Genomic DNA, 19,613 nt, shown 5'->3' on the forward strand with positions numbered 1-19,613 from the left:
CGCCTTAGTTCCTCTTAACAAACATGTGTCTGGTGTTCAACAACAAATGACAAGGCAGGTCAAAAGGCAAGAAAAAAGGCAGCCCGAAGACACACAAAGCAGTCATCAGAATGACACTCAGATGTGAACAGATGTTGGAATTATCAGACGGGCGTAAAATAGCAATGATTAAGATGTTAAGGGCTCTAGATGAAAAAATTGACAAAATACAGGAATAGACGGATACTGTGAGCAAAGAGATGGAAACTCTTAAGAAAAGATCAAAAGTTAGGGCTAGAGATAAAAAACACTGTAATAGAAACAAAGAGTGCCTTCAATGAGCTCATCAGTAGGCTCGACCCAGCCAAGGAAAGAATCAGTGCTCTACACAATTCAGCCCAAGGCGAGTGTTTACTACTATCTGTTTTGCTTTTACTGATAGGGGAACAGGAGCTCACAGATGTCCAACCAAGTGGTTAGGGTCCAAGCACCTGCCACAGACGACACCCCCCATAACCCCCCATCTCCCGTGCCATCTTGTTCAGGGTAGAATGGGAGTCAGGTATATGTATTGGAGCTATTTTGTGTACAGAGGAAGATTTGTTGCTGCTATTCATTTCCAATTCACTAAATTATGAATTTATCAAACAATGAGCATTTCTCTCAATATTAGGCATCAAGATCCCTGTAGTCTAACTAATTCCACATTACAGGGATGATTTTATATTATTTTACCTTATTTTTTCAAGATTTTATTTGTCAGTAACCTCTACACCCAACATGGGGCTCAAATTCACAACCCTGAGATCCAAAGTTGCAAGCTCTAGTGACTGAGTCGGCCAGGTGCCCCCATAGGGATACTTTTTAAATAAGAAATTAAATGTCTCCAAACATTCAAAGAGTGCTTGAAATGTTAATGCCTCTAAGCTTTGGATAAATCACGAATTTAATACTTACATTTTCTTAAATTCTTTCAAAGTGAGCAACATTTACACACAAATATTCCAAAATTGTTGTGGTCTCTTGCATTGTGATTATCTGGAGAGCACATTTCTTTATCTCATGTGAATTTACATCAATTCTCACCTAAATACTTAGACACAAGTATGAAATGAAAGCACAGAAACAGGTTTTGGTGGTTAAGAATCGGCCCTTGGTTTAGCTGCACCTTTACATCGGCTGCTGCCTTTCTATTCGTGGGAGTAATCAGATATGAACTGTGTGACCTCACTTGTATAATGTGGCTCATTAATATTGCTAGATGTGTCCTATTTAAATCTATATGACCGTGCTCTCTTGCATTACGACGATTTACAAATAGTGTTAATTCTAAGGACAGGTGTTGCTGACATAGATGCATATATAAGGACGGAGGAAGGGAGGAAGGGAGGAAGGAAGGCGGCAAGAATGAACGAACTCTACAGATTAATTCCGTATTTCCTTATAACAGCTCTACGATGGGTAACGTCATTGTACCATTTCATGTACGAAGATGAAGGACCCTGACAACAAAACCTAAAACAAACCCTCACACTAGAGCAACAAAGAGGAAAGCTCTCGTTCTCCAGCAGTCGTGGGCGTGTACTGAGACTGCCCTTCCTTTTGTTTTCACGTGTGGCAGAAACTCAGGTTGGTCCCCAGGAGACAGGACCAAGGCATCAATATCCTGATGTGCCAGCCACACCTAGACGACCCAAAGACAGGCAAGTCTGGGAAAGTACATTTTGCGCGGTCCAGTTTAGCAGGGAAAACAGATGGCTTAGCAAAGTGTCAGAAAACAATCCAGACTCCAGAAAAATTTAGCCTAGGGGCTTGCAAATCTGATGTTAACCCCTTTACAAAACACGGAGAGGTCAATCCAGGGCACAGGCCTCCAGAGGTAGAGCCAGGCTCTGTGCCAAAGCACCGTCCCTCCTAACTCGCCCCTCTCATCAGGCTATGTCCTTTTATTTATTTGTTTATTTATTTATTTATTCATTTAAAAAAATTTTTTAATGTTTATTTATTTTTGAGAGGGATATATATATTTTGAGAATATATATGTTTATATATTTTGAGAGGGAGAGAACGAGCACGGGAGGGCAGAGAGAGAGGGAGATTCAGAATCTGAAGCCGACTCCAGGGTCTGAGCTGTCAGCAAGGAGCCGGACGACGGACCAAACTCACAAACCCCGGTATCATGACTTGAGCCGAAGTCGGCTGCTCAACCAACTGAGCCACCCAGGGACCCCTATCAGGCTTTGTCTTTTTTTTTTTTTTCCCCCCCTTCACGCTTTGTCTTTAAAGCCCGGTGCCGGGGTCGCCTCCTGGGACCTCAGCAATTTCCGCTTCTGCCCGTCCCGCGTTAAGTCTAGTCCGCCGCGTGGGCGAGTGTCTAGAGCCCAGGACCCCGAGCGCAGGACGCCCGGCCGGGCGATCGCACACTTCACTCCCCGGGATCCACGGAAGCTGGGGAGCGCCTGCGGGACTCCATTTCCCAGCGCGCCGCGCGGGGATGCCTAGACGTTGCCGCGGATATCAAGCAGGGCTCCGCCCGCGCGGGACGGGAACTGCGCTTCCCAGAAGCCGCCGCGCGTGCGTCCGCAGCGTGCACTGGGCCTATGAGGACTTTCGGGGGCTGGACTTCCGGCGTCCCGGACTGTCACTTTGCTACCGGGCGTTGGGCCACACCGGTATTGGTGAACTGGAGCGCCGCGAGCCCCCAGGCGGGTTTCTTAGAAGGTTTGGAGACCCGAGGCGAGGGCTGGGAGGAAGACCCGAGCGGTGGACCGTCTCGCGCACGCCCTGATTGCGGGCGACGGTCGCGCCCCGAGCCCAGGCTTCTCCGTGAGGAGCCTGGGCCGCTCCGCGGGGCTGTGGGGCGGCGCCCCGAGTCACGTGCTGTCCGACCCCGGGACGGCGGGGGAGGCGGCGCCCTGAGCGACCCTGCCTTAGACGGCCCGGGAGGCTGAGACCAGGAGCCGGCGAGCCCGTGTTGTCCGTCTCTTTCTGCGAGTCCCCAAGTACAGGTTCTGATGGCGACCGCGGCGCTGACAGACCGGGCCCAGGTGAGTAGAGGAAGCGTAAGGCTCCCATCCGCCCGGATCCCTCCTCGAAGGACCCGATCCTCGACGCAGGGAGAGACTTTACCTGCACGTTTTGTCTCCCCTCTCGGTTCGTCCTAGGCCCCGGCGTTCAGGCCAGTGGAGCGTGCACGTGTGAGATCCCCGCTTCTGGCAGCCAAGGGAGTGAGGTGTAGAAGGAAGTTCCAAGCAGAGGGTCCCGCACGTGCAAAAGCTGGGAGGGGAGACTGAGCCTAGGTGGTTCCGGAGCTGAGCTTCCTGACGTGAGCACGGGAGAGAAATGGCAGGCTTGAGTTGCATCGGGGGCCATGGGATGATTCTAACAGAGCCTGGATATGCGTTAAGTTAGAGACTTTAAAGTAACCCACCGTTTGGATGGCGGAGAAATGACGCAGAGCGGGTGGCTGTGTGCAGGGAGCAGGCAGCACCACAGTCCAGGTGGCCGAAGACGGCACCCGCTGCACGCGGGGCCAGTGGAGATGGGAAAGTGGCTGGATTCTGGAACGATCTGATGATGTCTCAGGTGCGGCGTGTGAGCGAGTGCCCGGAGTGGAGCACAGTCCCAAGTGTTTGAGCCTGAGCACCCAGAAGAATGGAGTTGCTGTAGACAGAAACAGGAATTTGAAGGGAAAACAGGTTTCAGAGTAAAATCAGGGAGTCTGTGATGTCCCAGAGTGGAGGTATCATGTGGACCTGGCATTGTAGGTGTCCAAGGACAGAGTCCTGGTATTCGGAACCAAGGCAGGGCCTGGGAATCACACTTAGGAGGAGGGAATAGCATAGATTCAGCCAGGGATGGGTAGTGCTCCAGGGAGATGCAAAGAGGCTGGTGGTCCCTGGGGCTCTCAGGGGAGGTCTGGCAAGTGGCTGAAGGGAGGGTTTTGGCCAAGGAAATGGGGGGCGAGGAGCACATGGCTATAGAGGGAGAGGGGAACTGGCTTCCTGTGTGGTGACCAGACTCTTGGGGCCAGTCCTATAGTGACTGGAGGGGATTAGCCGGTCCTTCAGGCTGAAGGAGCAGCCTTGGAATGTCAGGCAGGTCAGCAGAGGCGGGCATCCTTACGGGGATGGGCATGTCTTGTGGGTCCACAGTTAGGACTTGTACAATTGCTAATTACAAGAACAGGTAAGGGCGTGGCACGTCTGGGGAGGGTCAACTTGTGCAAAGACTGGAGCATGAGTGGACACCTGGGCCTGCCTTTGGAGTGGCAGCCATCTGAAGGCCATGGGCTTGCTCTGGCTGCCTTGTATAGAGTGGCTAGTAGGGAGTCTGAGAAGACCTGTATGCCCTAGACAGGTAGGGTGGAGGGGAGGGGAGGGAAGTTTCGTCTGCAGAGTTGCAGAGCCCTGGGGTGGGGCGGGGGGGAAGGTAAGCATCTGAGGGACACTAGTTGGGGTAGCCATTGGGACAGGGAGGCGGGTCCTGGGTTCCAGAGCCAGAGCTTAGATTGTGTCTGCCTTCCCCTGCCCACTCTTGTAGGGCCTGATGGCCTTTGAGGATGTGGCCGTGTACTTCTCCCAGGAGGAGTGGGAGCTCCTGGACGCAGCCCACGTGATGTTAGAGAACTTCGCGCTTGTGTCCTCGCTGGGTAAGGCCCTGGGTTTTCCGTGGGAAGCTCAGTCATTGCCAGCACTAACCCCTTCTCTCCTGTTGGCCTGTGAGCAGCTTCACACCATTTGGCTGAGTGTCCCTGTGCCACTGTGGTGCCTGTGTCTAGGCTCGGCCCCTTTCATCTGGTGCTTCCAACATGGTTCTCCTCACAGGGACCATTGAACTTTTCCTGTGAGTCTTGCCCTGCAGTGAGTCCTGCCCTGCAGATGACACCATCTATGTCCCACAAAGCCCCTCACCCCTGCCATCTCTTGGGCAGTAGGTTGTCCTGAGCTGGGCCTGGCCCCTCACTTGCTTGTGTTTTCTCACAGGACTCTCTGCCTCACGACCCCGGGTGGTCCTGCAGCTTGAGCGTGGCGAGGAGCCCTGGGTTCTCAGTGGGACAGTTGTGACACCAGCCAGGAATGCTCAGAGAAAGCCCAGCCCTGGTGAGTGGGGGCTCAGAGGGTGTGAGCTTGGGGCTAACCAATGGCCAGGCTTCTGTCCCCCGTTTCCCTGCTTTCCTGGACACTTTCATCTCCTGCTTCCGGCCTGACTCCCTCCTGTTTTCCTACCCTCAGCCTCTCCTGGCGGCTCTGGCCTTGGCTTGCCATTCAAGGGGGAGCTCCCAGGGTACCCCATTCCAGGCACTGGGGCACAGCCTCTATCTAGCAGGTCTCTCCTGCTCCTGCCCTCATAGAATTCACCATGCTAGGGAAGAGGCAGTGGGGAAATAGGGTTTGTGAGTAAAGCCTATAGGAGTAGGTAGCCTCAAGCAAAAGCAGGCTTGAGGAGTGCCCTGAGATGGAAGTGAACTACATACAGGAAAATTGTCTGGCCATGGCTGTTCTCCCTGGCTTGCATACCTCATCCTTAGAATCCCCCTTGCTTGCCCACTAGGCCTTCCCTGATCACCTCCTCTTGGCCAGGATGACTCAGTATATATCTTTTCTATGCCTTCATCTGCATATGACAGGTTTTTCTTGAAGAAGCAGCATTGCCAGTGACATTCTAGAATGGCTCCCCTCCAGCACCTACCTTCACAGGTACCTGTGACGTGGGAAAAGCTCAGTGGGTTGGCAGGGCACCTCCCTCTCTCAGGAGAAAAAGACCACAGGGGTGTCTGTATTTTGGGGGATAGACTTCTCCTAATCCAGAGCTCTGGTGAGGCTACTGTTAACCTGTAGCTGACCTCATCACTTAGGACTCCACAGTATGGCCAACCCAGGGATTTGGCCATCATAGAAGCCCTCTCGCCAGGCCAGCACCCGAGGGCATCTAATAGGTAGAAGCCATACTCATAGGAGGCCAGTAGCAGAGTCCTCCCATGCATCCCAGACCTCGAAGTTAATTGTGCTAGGTAGGGAGGAAAAGCAGGGGTGGATTGTGAGAAGCCTCATGGGCTCCCTACTAGCCAAGAGCCCCCTACCTGGGATCAGCTGGGCAAGGCCCTCCACACAGGCCCCAGCTTCCTCTCCGGGGAGAAGCCCTTCGAATGCAGGGCGTGCACCAAAGTGTTTCTGAAGAGCTCCGACCTGCTCAAGCACCTGCGCACCCACACTGGAGAGCGGCCATACGAATGCTCTCAGTGTGGCAAGGCCTTCAGCCAGACATCACACCTGACGCAGCACCAGCGCATCCACAGCGGTGAGACACCCTATGCGTGCCCGGCCTGTGGCAAGGCCTTCAGGCATAGCTCCTCGCTGGTGCGGCACCAGCGCATACACACCGCTGAGAAGTCCTTCCGCTGCAGCGAGTGCGGCAAGGCCTTCAGCCACGGCTCCAACCTCAGCCAGCACCGCAAGATCCACGCAGGCGGGCGGCCCTACGCATGTGCTCAGTGTGGCCGCCGTTTCTGCCGCAACTCGCACCTGATCCAGCACGAGCGCACGCACACGGGTGAGAAGCCTTACACCTGTGCCCTTTGTGGTGCCGCCTTCAGCCAGGGTTCCTCCCTCTTCAAGCACCAGCGCGTGCACACGGGTGAGAAGCCCTTCGCCTGCACACAGTGTGGCCGCGCCTTCAGCCACAGCTCTAACCTCACGCAGCACCAGCTGCTGCACACTGGGGAGCGGCCCTTCCGCTGCGGGGACTGTGGCAAGGCTTTCGCCAAGGGCGCAGTGTTGCTCAGCCACCGACGCATCCACACGGGCGAGAAGCCCTTTGTGTGCGCACACTGTGGCCGTGCCTTCCGCGAGCGCCCGGCCCTGTTCCACCACCAGAGGATCCACACGGGAGAGAAGCCCGTGCGGCGACCTCGGCGTGGGGCGGGCCTGTGCCCCCAGGCCAGGCCTTCTTCAGGAGCACCGTCAGAGGGCACGCTGGGCAGAGTAGCCGGGCCCACTCCCACCTCGGGCCCACCGGCAGTTTCGAAGCCTGCTGACGCCTGAGCTCACAGCTGCAGCCTCCCCCAGGCTGTGGGAAAATGCCCTTGTGCCCTGTGCATTCTGGAGAAGCCCTGTGCGTGCCCTGTGGTGCCGTCTGCACATGGTGACGATATTTGCCATTTCAGCACCAGCTCACTCCAACTCTAAGAGATCTGACTACAGAAAGATCAGGGGCATGGACGTCGAGGCTGGGACTTTGGTGGGCAGAGACTGGGCAATCAGAGTGCCGCTTCATGCCTGTTATGACTGTGAGCACTCAGGTGAGGAGGGGAATGCTGGAATGTTGGGGAGGCAGTCCTAGAAATTTCTGACGCCCGCGCACATACTGGCCAACAGGCTGGCCCTCAGGATATTCTCTCAAGACCTCAGTTCATCAGAGGCTTCTGGGAGCAGGCCCAGTGGATAGGAAGTCAGGTTGGGGTCTGGTGTTGGCCTTGGGCTCTGAGCCTCAGTTTCCACCTCTGGGGAAAAGAAAGGAAGAGAGAGGGAGAGAGAGTCAGGCTACAGAGGGTATTTGCAGCACCGTGACAAGCAGGATCTCGATAAGGGCCAACATGTGCCAACTGCCAGCCCTGTGAGATGGCTACTATGGCTGGTATCCCCACTTCTCAGTTGAGGAAACTGAGGCAGAGAGTGGGAGTGTGCTGCTGCACAGAGCAGAGCCCAGGACTTAAATCCAGGTCACAGGCCCAGCTCATCTCTCTGCCCCCATGCTCTGGCACTCGTGCTCTAGTCTGCCAGTGTGAAGGCTGGGCGATGCCAGGCCTGGCTTCCTGCACATGGCAGTCCCACAGGACGTGGAGGAAGTAGAGGTGGAGGTCCCTGGGGTGGGAGGAGGGAGACAAACATCAATGTGTTCGTTCAGGTTTCACCCAAGCCTCAGCCCTGGCCATGCCCTGTTGTTGCCAAAGTCACCATTACAGGGGTGTTTATATCCCCACTGCCCTGGTGACAGGTGACCACGATAACAGGTTGGAGGAGACCAGATGGGACTACGTGTTTCTGCAGGGTCAGTGGGCAGGTGCCCACCTGTTCTCTTCCCTCAGTTGGAAAGAGGATTTGCTGTTACCTAAGGCCACGTGTGTGTGATGCCCTCCCATCATGGGACACCTCCACGTGGCTGGGACACGTGGTGGACTGGGGCCCAGGTTTCTCCCTGTGGCCCTCAGCAGAGCAGGCCCTGTCTTGACCTCAGGCTTCACCCCTAGGGATGTTAGTGGTCTCTTTTCTTGGGAACAAAAAAGAAAAGACCAAAAATTATAAGTTGGAGTGGATGTACATTGTGTAAATCCCTGCACAGCACTGTGGAAATCCACAACCTCAGTCTCTCCTCCAAGCCTCTAGTCATGGTTCAGAAGGGTTTAACAATATCATCTTTTTTTTTTTTTTTTTAAGTTTATTTATTTAGGTGATCTCTACACCCAACATGGGGCTTTAAGTCACCACCCCAAGATCACGAGCCAGCCAGGTGCACCTAACAACACAATTTAAGTATGATCATCACAGAACTTTGAAGCTTTGGCTTCAATTCATGTCCTTTTGAGAGTCCAAAGGGTAGAGATGAAATTTGCCTATTTCCCAGTGAGGTGCTAGGACGTATCTTCTTGGCAACCAGAGGTGTGTGTGAGGGGGAGTGTTCTAGGAGACTTGGGCAAGGTGGACATCGTGAGGCTACCCCAAGTCTCAGCTCTACCAGGAGAGGAGTCTATGGATCCAGGCTTGAGAATCTGAGGCATGGTGGTTCTGTAGTCCCATCACCTGCAAGGTCTGGCAGCCATCTGCCACACAGAGTGAGCACAGACATGACATTTCCCTCACTCCCCACCTGCCAACAGTTTCAGACCCATCTTCCACTTCTGGAGCCTCACAAGTCCTACAAGGAGGGGAGATACGGTGGCAGGGAGAGCTGTCTTGCAGCATCTGGCTCTCCGAGATCCTTGGAGTGCAAGTCCACTGAAGGAAGCCTCCTGGTACCCTGTAGGCTTCTGAGGAACTGCCCACCTCTGCTGTACTCATCCTCTCTTCTCTAGTGCACACTCTGGTCTTATCCCCTCCACACCTTCCCCCAGATTCACCACCACGAGGGAGCCTTGATTAGGTCACAGACTCAGTCTGCACAGCTGTGAAATGCAGACACATCCCCCACTCTAACTGATAGAGAGCTTTCTGGGGAAAGGAGCAAAGGCATGTGTCAAACACCTAGTGGGTATTCAGCAAGTCATATACAATCTTTTCTGCATCTTTTTTTTTTTAAGATTAAAAAAAAAAAAAGGTTTACTTTTGAAGAGAGGGAGACAGGATTGGAAGCTGGCTCTGTGCTGACAGCATTGAACCCGATGCAGGGCTTTAAGTCACAAATCATGAGTTCATGACCTGAGCCGAAGTCAAACACTCAACCACCTGAGCAATGTAGGTAGCCCCAAGCTTTTCTGCATCTTGAACTGAAGTTCCTGGAGCTGTTTCCAACCTAATCCCTCCTGATCCCTTGAGCTCAGCCTGTTCCCTGCCCATCTCCCCACTAGTCTCCTTCCCACCTGTGTGGTTGGCTCCTGCTATCACTCATTTACTCCACCCTCCTCAAATCCACGCCTCCCAATGCCCAGGTCTGGTCAGTGGCTCCCATCTGGATCCTATGGAAACAACTATGATCACCTGCCTTCCCCCATGTCTTGGCCCTCACATTGCCCTCTTCCAAACTAATGTGTTCATGTTGGGCCCTATGCTGCCAGGCTGACCCCTCTGCTCTTAACCTAGAGCTGGCTGTGGCTTCCCTGGCTTTCTGGTGCAAGATGGATAGAACAAACACATCTTACTTGGTTCAGAAACCCAATGAATCCACAGGGAGGAGAGTCTTCAGAACATAAACCTACAAATAGGAGGATGGAGTAAGAGGTGTCAGGAAATGGCATTCTGAAGCTAGAATCAGATGGGCATGGGTGAGCTTTCACTGATTTAGTGAAAGCCACATACAAAGTTGGCACTGGGGGAAGTGGAGGGTGGTCCCTTCAGGCTTATGCTGCAGAACTCCAGAGGACTTGAAGACAGCAGCTCAAGCCCTGAGCCCACTTGGACTATATACATCATAGAGTTCTTCATGACCACTAGACTATACCTAACAGCTCCCACAATGACCCAGGTGTCACTTGCAGTATCTGACCTCTCATGGCCTATGTCATCTCAGTCTTGACACGCACATGTGCCCCAGCCTACAACACCCATAATGGTCAGGTGTGATTCCTGCCATGGAGAGGGCACAGACCACTTCACTGAGGATTAATATGTGCTATTCCCCTTTTCCAGGTCTACAGGTCTTAACATCACTGGGCAGCACCTAAAGCCCCTGACATGGGTGGAATGTACTAACCAGAGGTTCAGTGCCCTCAAATTCCTATCTGCATTTATCCTAATTCCAAAGAAGCCCTTCCAGTTCTTCAGACAGTGAGGACTACACTTCCCCTAGGCTTTGCCACTCATGACAACATCTTTCCCTTGGCCTACAGTTCATAGTTCCCATAATGATCAAGTAACATTTAAAGCCCCCAACACAGCATGCACTACTCTTTTCTGAAACTAGCAAAAGCGTGTACCTGCCTACAGTGCCCAGAGAGCTCTTCTGGCCCCTAAGACACTGGATTTTGTTTACCAGAGGGCTCTGGACCTGTTCCACATCCTTTTTGCAGGTGCATTCTTCCATGGATGCTCTTTTTCCAGTTATTTGCCCACATTTCTTGGCTTAGCCTGATGTCCTTGTCATACTGCCATGATAGCACATCTTACATCCTACAGACCATATACTTATCTGTTTTGCCTGAGGCTAGCCTCATCTCTCAACCCTGGAATGGCTTCAAGGCTGCTGAATCCTATCACACTTCTGGCCTTGCCCAGACAGGGCCATTCCTTGAGGCTTGTCAAGATCCTTGGTAGGGAAGCAGGGGGAACCCTGAAGTAAGGTCTCTGGAGGACAGTAGGCCCTGAATTCCTCGCTTGTATCTCCATCCACTGTTGGGGAGGAAGAATTTCCTCTGCCCTTCAAGGTCTCTCTGGCTTGTCTAAGAATCAAATTGACAAGAGATATGTTAACAGGAGAAAATCTAATTTGGTATATATACAGTGTGCACACAGCCATAAAATTCCAAAGACAGGCAAAAGGAGGCATATATCCTACTAAACAGAGAAAGGGGTAGGGGTCCATGACTGCAATAGGAAGAAATGCAATTTAAAGGAAAATGAAAGGGACGCCTGGGTGGCTTAGTCGGTTGAGCGTCTGACTCTTGATTTTGGCTCAGGTCACAATTCCGGGGTTCTTGATCAAGTGCTGCATTGGGCTCTGCACTGAGAGTGGAGCCTGCTTGAGATTCTCCTGCCCCTCTCCCCTGCTCTCTCTCTCTCTCTCAAAAAATTTTTTAAAAGGAAGATGAAAAAGTAAATATTTGGGGGGTGGGCCTTCAGAAACAGGACACAAGAATTCGATTAAAAAGGCCTTCCTTGGTTCCTCCCTGTCATAATGTAGTTATCTGTGGTGATAGCTCTCTTAGAGCAGATCCTCTATCAAATCCTTTTAGACAGTTGTGGGAGAGATAAAGAACTCCTGAATCTGCCGGGTTTTTATTGCTTTTATCATAAAATCATCTTTATGCCAAAATGGCCCATCTTAGGGCTGCCTGCCCTTAGCCCTACACACGCAGACATATGTGTACACATCCAAGTTTATTCTCACTCCACTACTGGGCCCACAGTTATCTTACTCTCTTCAACTGGGGTTATGGCCAGGCTGCGATTCTTGATAACCCTCAGCAGATTTGTGGTGGAGAGGATCCTGCCAATATGAGTGGTAGTCTGCATTGGGCACTGCCACTTCAGATGTGGACAGGCCAGATGGTCAGAGTCTCCAGGTTCCATTGCACACGGCCTGGTACGTTTCCGGTGTCAGGGGCTGGAAGGTCTTAGCCTGGTTGTCCAACACGAACAAGGGGTCAGCAATGACGCCTACATTGAAGCCCTCACGCACCAACCGGGACTTCACCAGTTTGAACGTGCTTGTGATCTCCAGGGCATCCTGCAGGGACAGTAAGCATAATCCCTATTGTGAATCCCTGGCCAAGACCCCCCCCCCCCCACTTCCACCACCCTGAGCTCACCTGGATACGGATGAAATGGGGTGCAGCATAGGCAGGGAGCCAAGTGCGGACATGTTGGTACATCCTCTGACCATCGAAGGTCTGGCCTGGGGCCAGCCGCACAGCAGCCATCCCCACCTTGCCCTCACAACCTGAGAAGCACAACAGTCATTCTCCACTCACCCACCTCACAGTGCTCATGGCTGACCCTTTTCCTTGGCCCATCTCTTCTCACTGGCTGTGCCCCTGCAGCTCCCCCACCTTTAAAATCTGGATAACACCCACAGACAAAATCCAGATAAAATCTGGATAAAGCTCTTGGAGGTTTAATGAGTCGAATCCTCCACACCTGGTACAGAGACGCCGTAGACGTTCACCTCCTGCAGGAAGTCCACAAGGGATAAAACGCTCTCCACCTCCCGCGTAGATACGTTCTCACCTTTCCATCTGTGGGGTTGAAGCCAATGCTTGTGACCACAACCCTGGCAAACAGGATGTCCCGCCTCTTGCCCACCAAGCCCCTCCTCCAACGAGATCTGATTGCCGGCTCTGCCCAACTCTGGCCCCTTCAGGATCGGGAAGCCATCCCCCTCTGGAATCCGGAAATCCCGCCTCTTCGGCCTGGCTCCCTCAAAGAATCGGGGAACCCGGGCCATCCGCCCTCCCAGTTCCCTGGGGACCCTACCGGAAGGTGTCCCCCAGGCGGTCCCGAAAGTAAAGGAAGCCTTCTCGGTCCATGGCCAGCACGTCTCCGGTGTTGAAGTAAACGTCGCCCCTGCGCCGCACATTCCGCACCAACTTCCGTTCCGACAGCTCTCGTGCCCCGCGGTAGCCCAGGAAAGGGTGGTGGCCCACTATCTGGGTTAACAGGAGCCCCGCCTCCCCTGGGGGTAGAAGCAGGAATTAGGGCATTAACAATGGTAAAGAACCTCAGGAGCCCACTAGCCCCCAGCCAGGAGGTTTCCAACCATGATGGACTCCATCATCGAGATCCTGCCAGAGAAGAGACAGAAAGAGACCTGGAGTTACAGAGGGAGGGAGAGACAGAAGGAGGCATTGGGATGCCTAGACAAAGGATAACAAGCAGGGCACCTGGCTGGCTCAGTCAGTAGAACATGTGATTCTTGATCTTGGTGATTAGTTCCAGCCCCATGTTGGATACATGAAATGAGATTACATGAAATGAGATAAGATGAGATGAAATATAAGATCTTAAAAAAGAAAAAGGATAACAAGGGGTAGAGGAAGGACAGAGACAAATGGTGCTGGGAAGAAAGAGAGATAGCCAGGACTGTGTAAGACCCCCAAGAGAGAAGACCCTAGGAGAAGATATTGACAAGAGATTGATGCCTGGGAAGACATGACTTCCACTGAGAGCTCAAGAGAACAACTCAAATAGACACCCAGAGACCCAGCAGAAAAAGAGATTGAGGCATGGTAGCTGGGCAGAACTGAGAGGTAGAGGGTCCCAGGCAGTAGTCAGACAGGCCAAGGACAGGTTCTGGGTGAGGCAGTAGACACCACCACAGAGCACTGAACTCAAGGCTTTGGGCAACTTGTTCCAGCCAAGAAGCAGATGATCCCCGTCCTTCCCACACCCAGGGAAGGCTTCCTGACCCTCGTACCTAGCCCCACAGGGATGCAGAATCCCTGACTGTCTCTGACAGGCTCCTCAGCCTCCGTGTCAAATTGTACAAGCTCAAAGGGGGACAGCATCTGAGTGGGGGATGGAGAAGGGTCAGCAGAGGTCCTGTGAGCTCAGCTTCAATCAGGGCCACTGTCCCACCCAACCCACTCGAAGCAAGCAGCTCATCTTGCCCAGGGCCCCACAGCGCCCTGGATAGTTGACGAAGCCAATGTTGCCTTCCGTGGAGCCATAGGTTTCCAAGATCCGAATGGGGCCAAAGCGCTGCTGAAAGGACTCCCACACATCTGCTCGGAGTCCATTGCCCATTGCCAAGCGGATTGTGTGTGTCCGGTCCTCTGGTCGCTGCAGGAACATCCCAAGAAGAATGAAGAGGAAGTGACCTCAAGTGTGCCCAGGAACCCTTACCTACAAAGGCTATCTTTCCATCTTTCCGTCTTTACCTGGGAGGTGATTGGAGGGTCTATACCTAGGGCATCTACCAAGGGTTCTTACTTGGAGTCTGTACTTGGAGGGTTACCTGAAGAGGTTACCTGGGGGGAAGTTACCTAGAAGCCTTACCTGGAGAGATACCTAGGGGTGACTGCAGGGCTAATCCAGGTCCTTACCTAGAGGAAATATCTGGGATTTTTATATAGGGGTAGTACCTGGAACTTTTACCTGGGGGAAGTTATCTGGAGGGGTTACTCAGGGGCCTTTCTTAGAGGTAAATTGGGAGTGACTTGAAACTTCACCTTGGGGAAGGTGATACCTGGGGGCCTTATGTGGAGCATTTTACCTGGGATCCATACCTCATTGCTGTATAAGTTCACATCTGGTGAGTTTACCCTGAGCCACCCCCTGTTCTAGGCTCTTTATATATGTTTTATTCTCACAAATATTCCCTTTGAATTATTTTCCCCATTTTCCAAATGAGGACACTGAGGCTGCTGAGAGAGGTGAAGTCACCTGCCCAAGGTAGCACTGCTGATCATCAAAGGAGCCATGATTGGAAACTTTGTGTGAGATTCATCATCTGTGGCTGTTACCTGGGGAGTTTTACCTAAGGGACCTTGCTTGACTCCTGTATGTGAATCTACCTGAAACCTTTACCTGGTATGACATCTGGGATTTCATACCCTAGGTGTTCACCATGGAGCCCTAATCTTAGCACCTCACCTGTGGAGTGTTACACAGGTACCGTAGGACCTCGCCTACATACAGGATCACAGTCACACCATGCTGCCGACAGTCATCCCAGAAGCAGGAAGCAGAGAACTTGGGCGCCAGGACACAGGTTGCTCCTGAGAGGGGAGAGAAGAAAGGGTTTCAGGTCATGCTTCCATGCCACTGTGATAAGCTGCTCTGATCATATGACTGTGACCCTCTGAAGCACAGGTTTTGGAGCCGATCTGTGTGTCCCTGGTGGAGTCAGGACTACCTGCATGAGACGAGCATAGATGGGCATGGGTTCGAATCCTATCTTCAGAATGTGTACCAAGCTCAATGCTTGGTACAAAGTGAGCACTGCTAAGTAAGGGCTATGGATATTAACCATTAATGATTATTAGAAATGTTTTATGAATGTCATAAAGGTCTTCAAGAACTGGTAAAACCAGGGGGAACGTTGATAGGGAGTTTTCCAAGTAAAGCTCCCCAGTATATAAATCATAAGGTTGTACACCTGAAACTAGTGTAACATTGTGCCAACTATCAATCAATCAATCTCCCCTATTTATCTTAGCCTCCCTAAGGTAGGATAATAGTTATGGGCTGCCCTCAATGTGATGTATTAGGAAGTACAATGCACCCCACCAAGGTTCTTGCCAACAATAATTGAACTGAATCTAATAATTGAACTGAATCTAATATCTCTAGAGGGAATTTCCAGGGGAGGGGCACCTAGGTGGCTCAGTTGGTTAAGAGTCCAACTCTTCATTTTGAATCAGGTCATGATCCCGCATTTTGTGAGTTCAAGCCCCACGTCGGGCTCTGTGCTGGCTGTGTGGAGCCTGCTTGGGATTCTCTCTCCCTCTCTCTGCCCCTGCCCACTCCTGTTGTCTCTATAAATAAATAAATAAATAAATAAATAAATAAATAAATAAAACTTTAAAATCTGCAGGGTAAAGAGGAGCAAAGAACAAACAAGTACTGTGAGGGGACTTTAACTGTAAAAAGACAATTAGACAATTGGGAAGATTTGAACATGACCTGTGCATCAGATGATATTAAAGTTACTGTTAATTTTGTCAGGTGTGATATCACTATGGTGACAGGTTTGTTTTTTTTTTTAAGCTTTATATTATTTTTGAGAGACAGTAAGAGATAGAGTGCGAGCAGGGGAGGGGCAGAGAGAGAGGAAGACACAGAATCTGAGGCAGACTCCAGGCTCTGAGCTGTCAGCACTGAGTCCAATACGGGGCTTGAACCCATGAACCATGAGATCATGACCTGAGCCAAAGTCAGATGCTTAACCAACTAAGCCACCCAGCCACCTCTATGGTGACAGTTTTTGTCATTATATGTTAGAGATACATACTGATATACTTACAAACAAAAAGATACAGTGGCTAAAATTTGTTCTAAAATAATCCAGAAATGAAGAGGGGAATTATATATGAAATAAAACTAGTAACATGTTAACAGTTGTCAAGGGTGGATGAGGATATGTGGGATATCATCAAACTATTTTCTCTACTTTTGCTTACTGTGTATGTTTGAAAGCAAAATGCTGATGGTGGCCAAAGCTGGGTGGTTGGGTACATGAGGATCATGTAGAAATATCTAAAAATTTGTATGTGTTTCAAAATTTTTATAAAAAATTGAAAAGAAAATATTAGAGAGGTCCCAGTCTGAATTGCTAATCAGGTGTCCAGGCTGATAGCCCAGTGGAATTCTTGGTGAATACCTACCCTTCACTGACTATCCCAGCATTCACACCACCTCATTACCTTCGGACCACAGCAAAGCCATTAGGGACTGTCTAAGTGACCAAGTTTCTGTCCAAGTAGCCCTGGGGCCTGCTATTGTGTGTCCCTTGTCAAAGGTGAGAACCTTGGTGCTGGGTAACCTGTGGGGACTTGTCACCCTGAAAGCCCACTCTGATATTGAGTCTGGAGGTCCCATGGATTGGAGGGGTCTTCAGAAAAGGTCTTACCAAGCTCCAGGCAGCCAAGAATTCCAAGGATAAGCCCCATCACATGGTACAGAGGCAAGACTGTGTAGACCACGTCATCAGCTGTGACCCCACCCAGGGACAGCATCTTGCACATCTGTAGCAGCCGTTCCTGTGTGACAATGGCCGGCTTTGGGAGTCCTGGCGAATGGAGTGGGAAGGGTGGGTGGTGAAAGGACAGTACAAGAGGGGCCAGCATACAGGAGTGGGTCTCTGTGGTCAGGTCTGCAGTGAGAGGCTTGAGGCTCTTAGAAGGTGGTCAAGTATGGGGATTTGAGGGTGGGCTCAGGGAAGAAAAATTCCAAATTTAGTGGCTGTTTACTGGGCAGAAGCAGGATTCTGGTGCTGACCATTCAATTCACACTGGGGATCAGAGTTCAGGCCAGGTGTCACAATCAAAGGGCAGGATGGGTTTCAGAGGTCAAGTTTGAGGCACATATCAACTTGGGGTCAGAGCAGCATAAGGGTTCAGAGGTCAGGGCTAGAGTTGCTGGGCACCCTCACCAGTGGTCCCTGAGGTGTAGATAAACAGGGCAGGGCTTTTTGGTGTGATCCGAGCACGTAGGTCAGCGGGCACAGGGTCGGTGGGTGCAACGTCAAGAGCAGCCCCCAGAGCCCCCACTCCTGGGCTTGGGGAGGAGTGGCTGAGGTAGAAGCATCGGATGTTCTCTGCCTGTAGCTTGGGAAGGACCTCTTCCAGATTCTCCTGGAGGTCTGCAGGGAAAAGAAATTGGGGAAAGGCCCATATCTGACATCCAGAGGGGAGACCCGAGACCCAAAGATAGGGGAGAAGAGTCTACTGCAAGCAATACAGAAAGCAGCCCCTAGAGAAGAACTTTTGCATTCTTATGTAAAGAGCCCCATAATTAGTATTTGTTGGCAAAAAGGATCAAAACAGACGTGGTGAAGAAAAAGTCAGCCCCCACCAGGACCACTGAACAGCAGTTCTTCAAGTCTGTCCCCTGCTCCACCCCCCTCTGTCCTCTACTAGCCTCTGAGGTCCTCACCTGGGTCCACCACCAGCAACCGAGCCCCAGCGCTCAGTACGGAGTGTAGCAGGGGTGCCCCCCGGGCATGCGGATTAATCCAGGCGACGGGGCAGCCCAACTTGGCCAGCCCCAGCCACAAACCTAGGGCCAGAATGGTCTGGGAGGGCAGCACTAGGAGGGCGGCAGGCTCCCCAGCAAGCAAGCCTGTGAGGCTGCCCAGCTCGGCCTTCAGGGCCCACACTGCCTGGCATGCTCTCTCGTCCAGCTCCCTGAAGGTGACCGAGCGGCCCCCCGGACCCTTCCACACCAAGGGCGCCCGGTCCGGCTGTGCTTGTGCTCGCCGCTCAAAGGTATCCACAAAGGTGTTGGGCGGCCGGCGGCTCATGCGCGCCTTGATGTTTAGCCCCAGGTGGAGGATCCCGAAGATGTAGGCCAAGTCTGCAGGCAGCCAGCGCAGTCCTGGGGGTGGCCGTGCGGGTAACACAGCCAGCATGAGTGCCGCGGCCACCAGACTCAGCCAGTGGGGCATCCAGGGGTAGAGCCAGGGCCGCGCCAGCATGGCCAGGCCGAGCAGCACACAGAAGATAGAGTCCCCCAGGAGCCAGCGCAGTGCCAGGGCCACCGCAGCAGGCCATGCGGACTGTCCCAGGCCCAGCAGCAGCAACAGTAAAAAGGCCAGTCGCAGCCAGACGCCCATCGCACCTGCTCCCTTCTCAGAGAAGCTTCCACAGAATGGTAACTTCTGCCAGGGGCTGCCTGGCTTTGATCTCTGACCCTTCAGCCCCACCCCCTAGCGGTAGCCCAGGAGCTGTTGACTGCGATGCTCCCGCCCTCCGGACTCTACCCCCAGCCATTTTGGACCTGTTTGTTTCACTGTGCCTACCTCCTACCAGGTACATGGCAGGCACCGAGTAAATACTTGGATGCACTTGCATCCAGTGCCTGAATGCAAACCCAGTTCTGATGTCCCCATCCCCACCCATGGGCTGGGCCCTATGACACTGTGCTTCACCCCCCTGGCATGGATGGGGACTGTCTTCGGGGTTCAGGAGGCTGAACTCCCCCTCCCCCCGGGGAACATGGGCAGGGCAGTTTATGAATGGTTGGACAGAAAAGCCTTAACCCTTCACCTTTGGGAGGCAGTCACAGAGGGGGAGCTCAGAAAGGCGTTGCCATTGACCCAGGAGCCTACAGGTCAGGGCTGAGCACCACCCTCCAGCTCAATCCCCTCTCCACCTGCTTCAAATCCTTGACAGGTGCCGCCAATGCTCTGGAGTAAGAGGAGTGACCGCTTTCTTGGCTGGCAGCTGAACTGATGCGGGGTCTTGTGACACTGCTTCACTACTGGGTATCAGTATCTTCAGCTGCCCAGTGGGCAGCCCAACGGTCCTGGCTGCTGCTCCTACCTCCTGCCTGGCACTTCAGAAGTTACTGGCTGAGGCAGGTATCGTGGGGCTCAGATCCCCACATGGTAGCCTAACCCCAAAGACTCCCTGGACCCCCTCAAAAGTAAGGTGCTCAACCATCGTGCCCATCAGAATGGGGGAGGGGAAGACTCAAATCCGAAGGACATTGAGATTCCGGAGGTGGGGGGGTGGTGAGATCTAGGGGGAAGGGCCTCAATTCTGCATCTTGGACAGCAGCAGCTGGGATTCTGAGGGTTTCCCACATGTGGCCTCTCTCTCCCAG

The 19,613-nt window shown here is 52.5% G+C and overlaps 2 protein-coding genes across 5 annotated transcripts; one reads left to right on the top strand and one right to left on the bottom strand.

Annotated features, from left to right (window-relative positions):
- Positions 1-1,976: 1,976 nt before the first annotated feature.
- Positions 1,977-19,505, top strand: LOC128310988 (zinc finger protein 324A-like). 3 transcript variants are annotated; one of them, XM_053211269.1, is made up of 4 exons: positions 1,977-3,026; positions 4,522-4,630; positions 4,965-5,081; positions 19,181-19,505. In XM_053211269.1, exons 1-4 carry the CDS (start codon positions 2,994-2,996, stop codon positions 19,201-19,203), a joined length of 282 nt encoding a protein of 93 aa, XP_053067244.1. In that variant the 5' UTR covers positions 1,977-2,993; the 3' UTR covers positions 19,204-19,505. The 3 variants fall into 3 exon arrangements, with proteins under 3 accessions (XP_053067244.1, XP_053067245.1, XP_053067246.1); XM_053211270.1 differs by lacking the exon at positions 19,181-19,505 and adding an exon at positions 5,609-11,406 and having other exon boundaries at positions 1,980-3,026; XM_053211271.1 differs by lacking the exon at positions 19,181-19,505 and adding an exon at positions 14,698-16,573 and having other exon boundaries at positions 1,982-3,026.
- SLC27A5 (solute carrier family 27 member 5) lies at positions 11,606-18,694 on the bottom strand. 2 transcript variants are annotated; one of them, XM_027037543.2, is made up of 10 exons: positions 17,943-18,686; positions 17,440-17,649; positions 16,918-17,076; positions 14,940-15,064; positions 13,932-14,126; positions 13,762-13,852; positions 12,822-13,020; positions 12,486-12,583; positions 12,158-12,288; positions 11,606-12,075 (listed from the first exon to the last, which is right to left on the bottom strand). In XM_027037543.2, exons 1-10 carry the CDS (start codon positions 18,619-18,621, stop codon positions 11,899-11,901), a joined length of 2,064 nt encoding a protein of 687 aa, XP_026893344.1. In that variant the 5' UTR covers positions 18,622-18,686; the 3' UTR covers positions 11,606-11,898. The 2 variants fall into 2 exon arrangements, 1 of the variants encoding a protein (XP_026893344.1); XR_008293849.1 differs by lacking the exon at positions 11,606-12,075 and having other exon boundaries at positions 12,157-12,288; positions 12,576-13,020; positions 17,943-18,694.
- Positions 19,506-19,613: the final 108 nt, after the last annotated feature.

The sequence above is a fragment of the Acinonyx jubatus genome, chromosome E2 (assembly GCF_027475565.1).
Source record: "Acinonyx jubatus isolate Ajub_Pintada_27869175 chromosome E2, VMU_Ajub_asm_v1.0, whole genome shotgun sequence".
NCBI classification, from domain to species: Eukaryota; Metazoa; Chordata; class Mammalia; order Carnivora; family Felidae; genus Acinonyx; species Acinonyx jubatus.

Excerpts from the sequence above, each read along its gene's own strand:
- LOC128310988 (XM_053211269.1), top strand. The coding sequence starts at position 2,994 with ATGGCGACCGCGGCGCTGACAGACCGGGCCCAG. Across the intron at positions 3,027-4,521 it reads CGCTGACAGACCGGGCCCAG|GGCCTGATGGCCTTTGAGGA; the intron begins GTGAGTAGAGGA and ends CCACTCTTGTAG. Across the intron at positions 5,082-19,180 it reads TCAGAGAAAGCCCAGCCCTG|GTGCCGCCAATGCTCTGGAG; the intron begins GTGAGTGGGGGC and ends AATCCTTGACAG.
- SLC27A5 (XM_027037543.2), bottom strand. The coding sequence starts at position 18,621 with ATGGGCGTCTGGCTGCGACTGGCCTTTTTACTGTTGCTGCTGCTGGGC. Across the intron at positions 17,650-17,942 it reads GTTGCTGGTGGTGGACCCAG|ACCTCCAGGAGAATCTGGAA; the intron begins GTGAGGACCTCA and ends TTTTCCCTGCAG. Across the intron at positions 14,127-14,939 it reads ACCTGTGTAACACTCCACAG|CGACCAGAGGACCGGACACA; the intron begins GTGAGGTGCTAA and ends ATGTTCCTGCAG.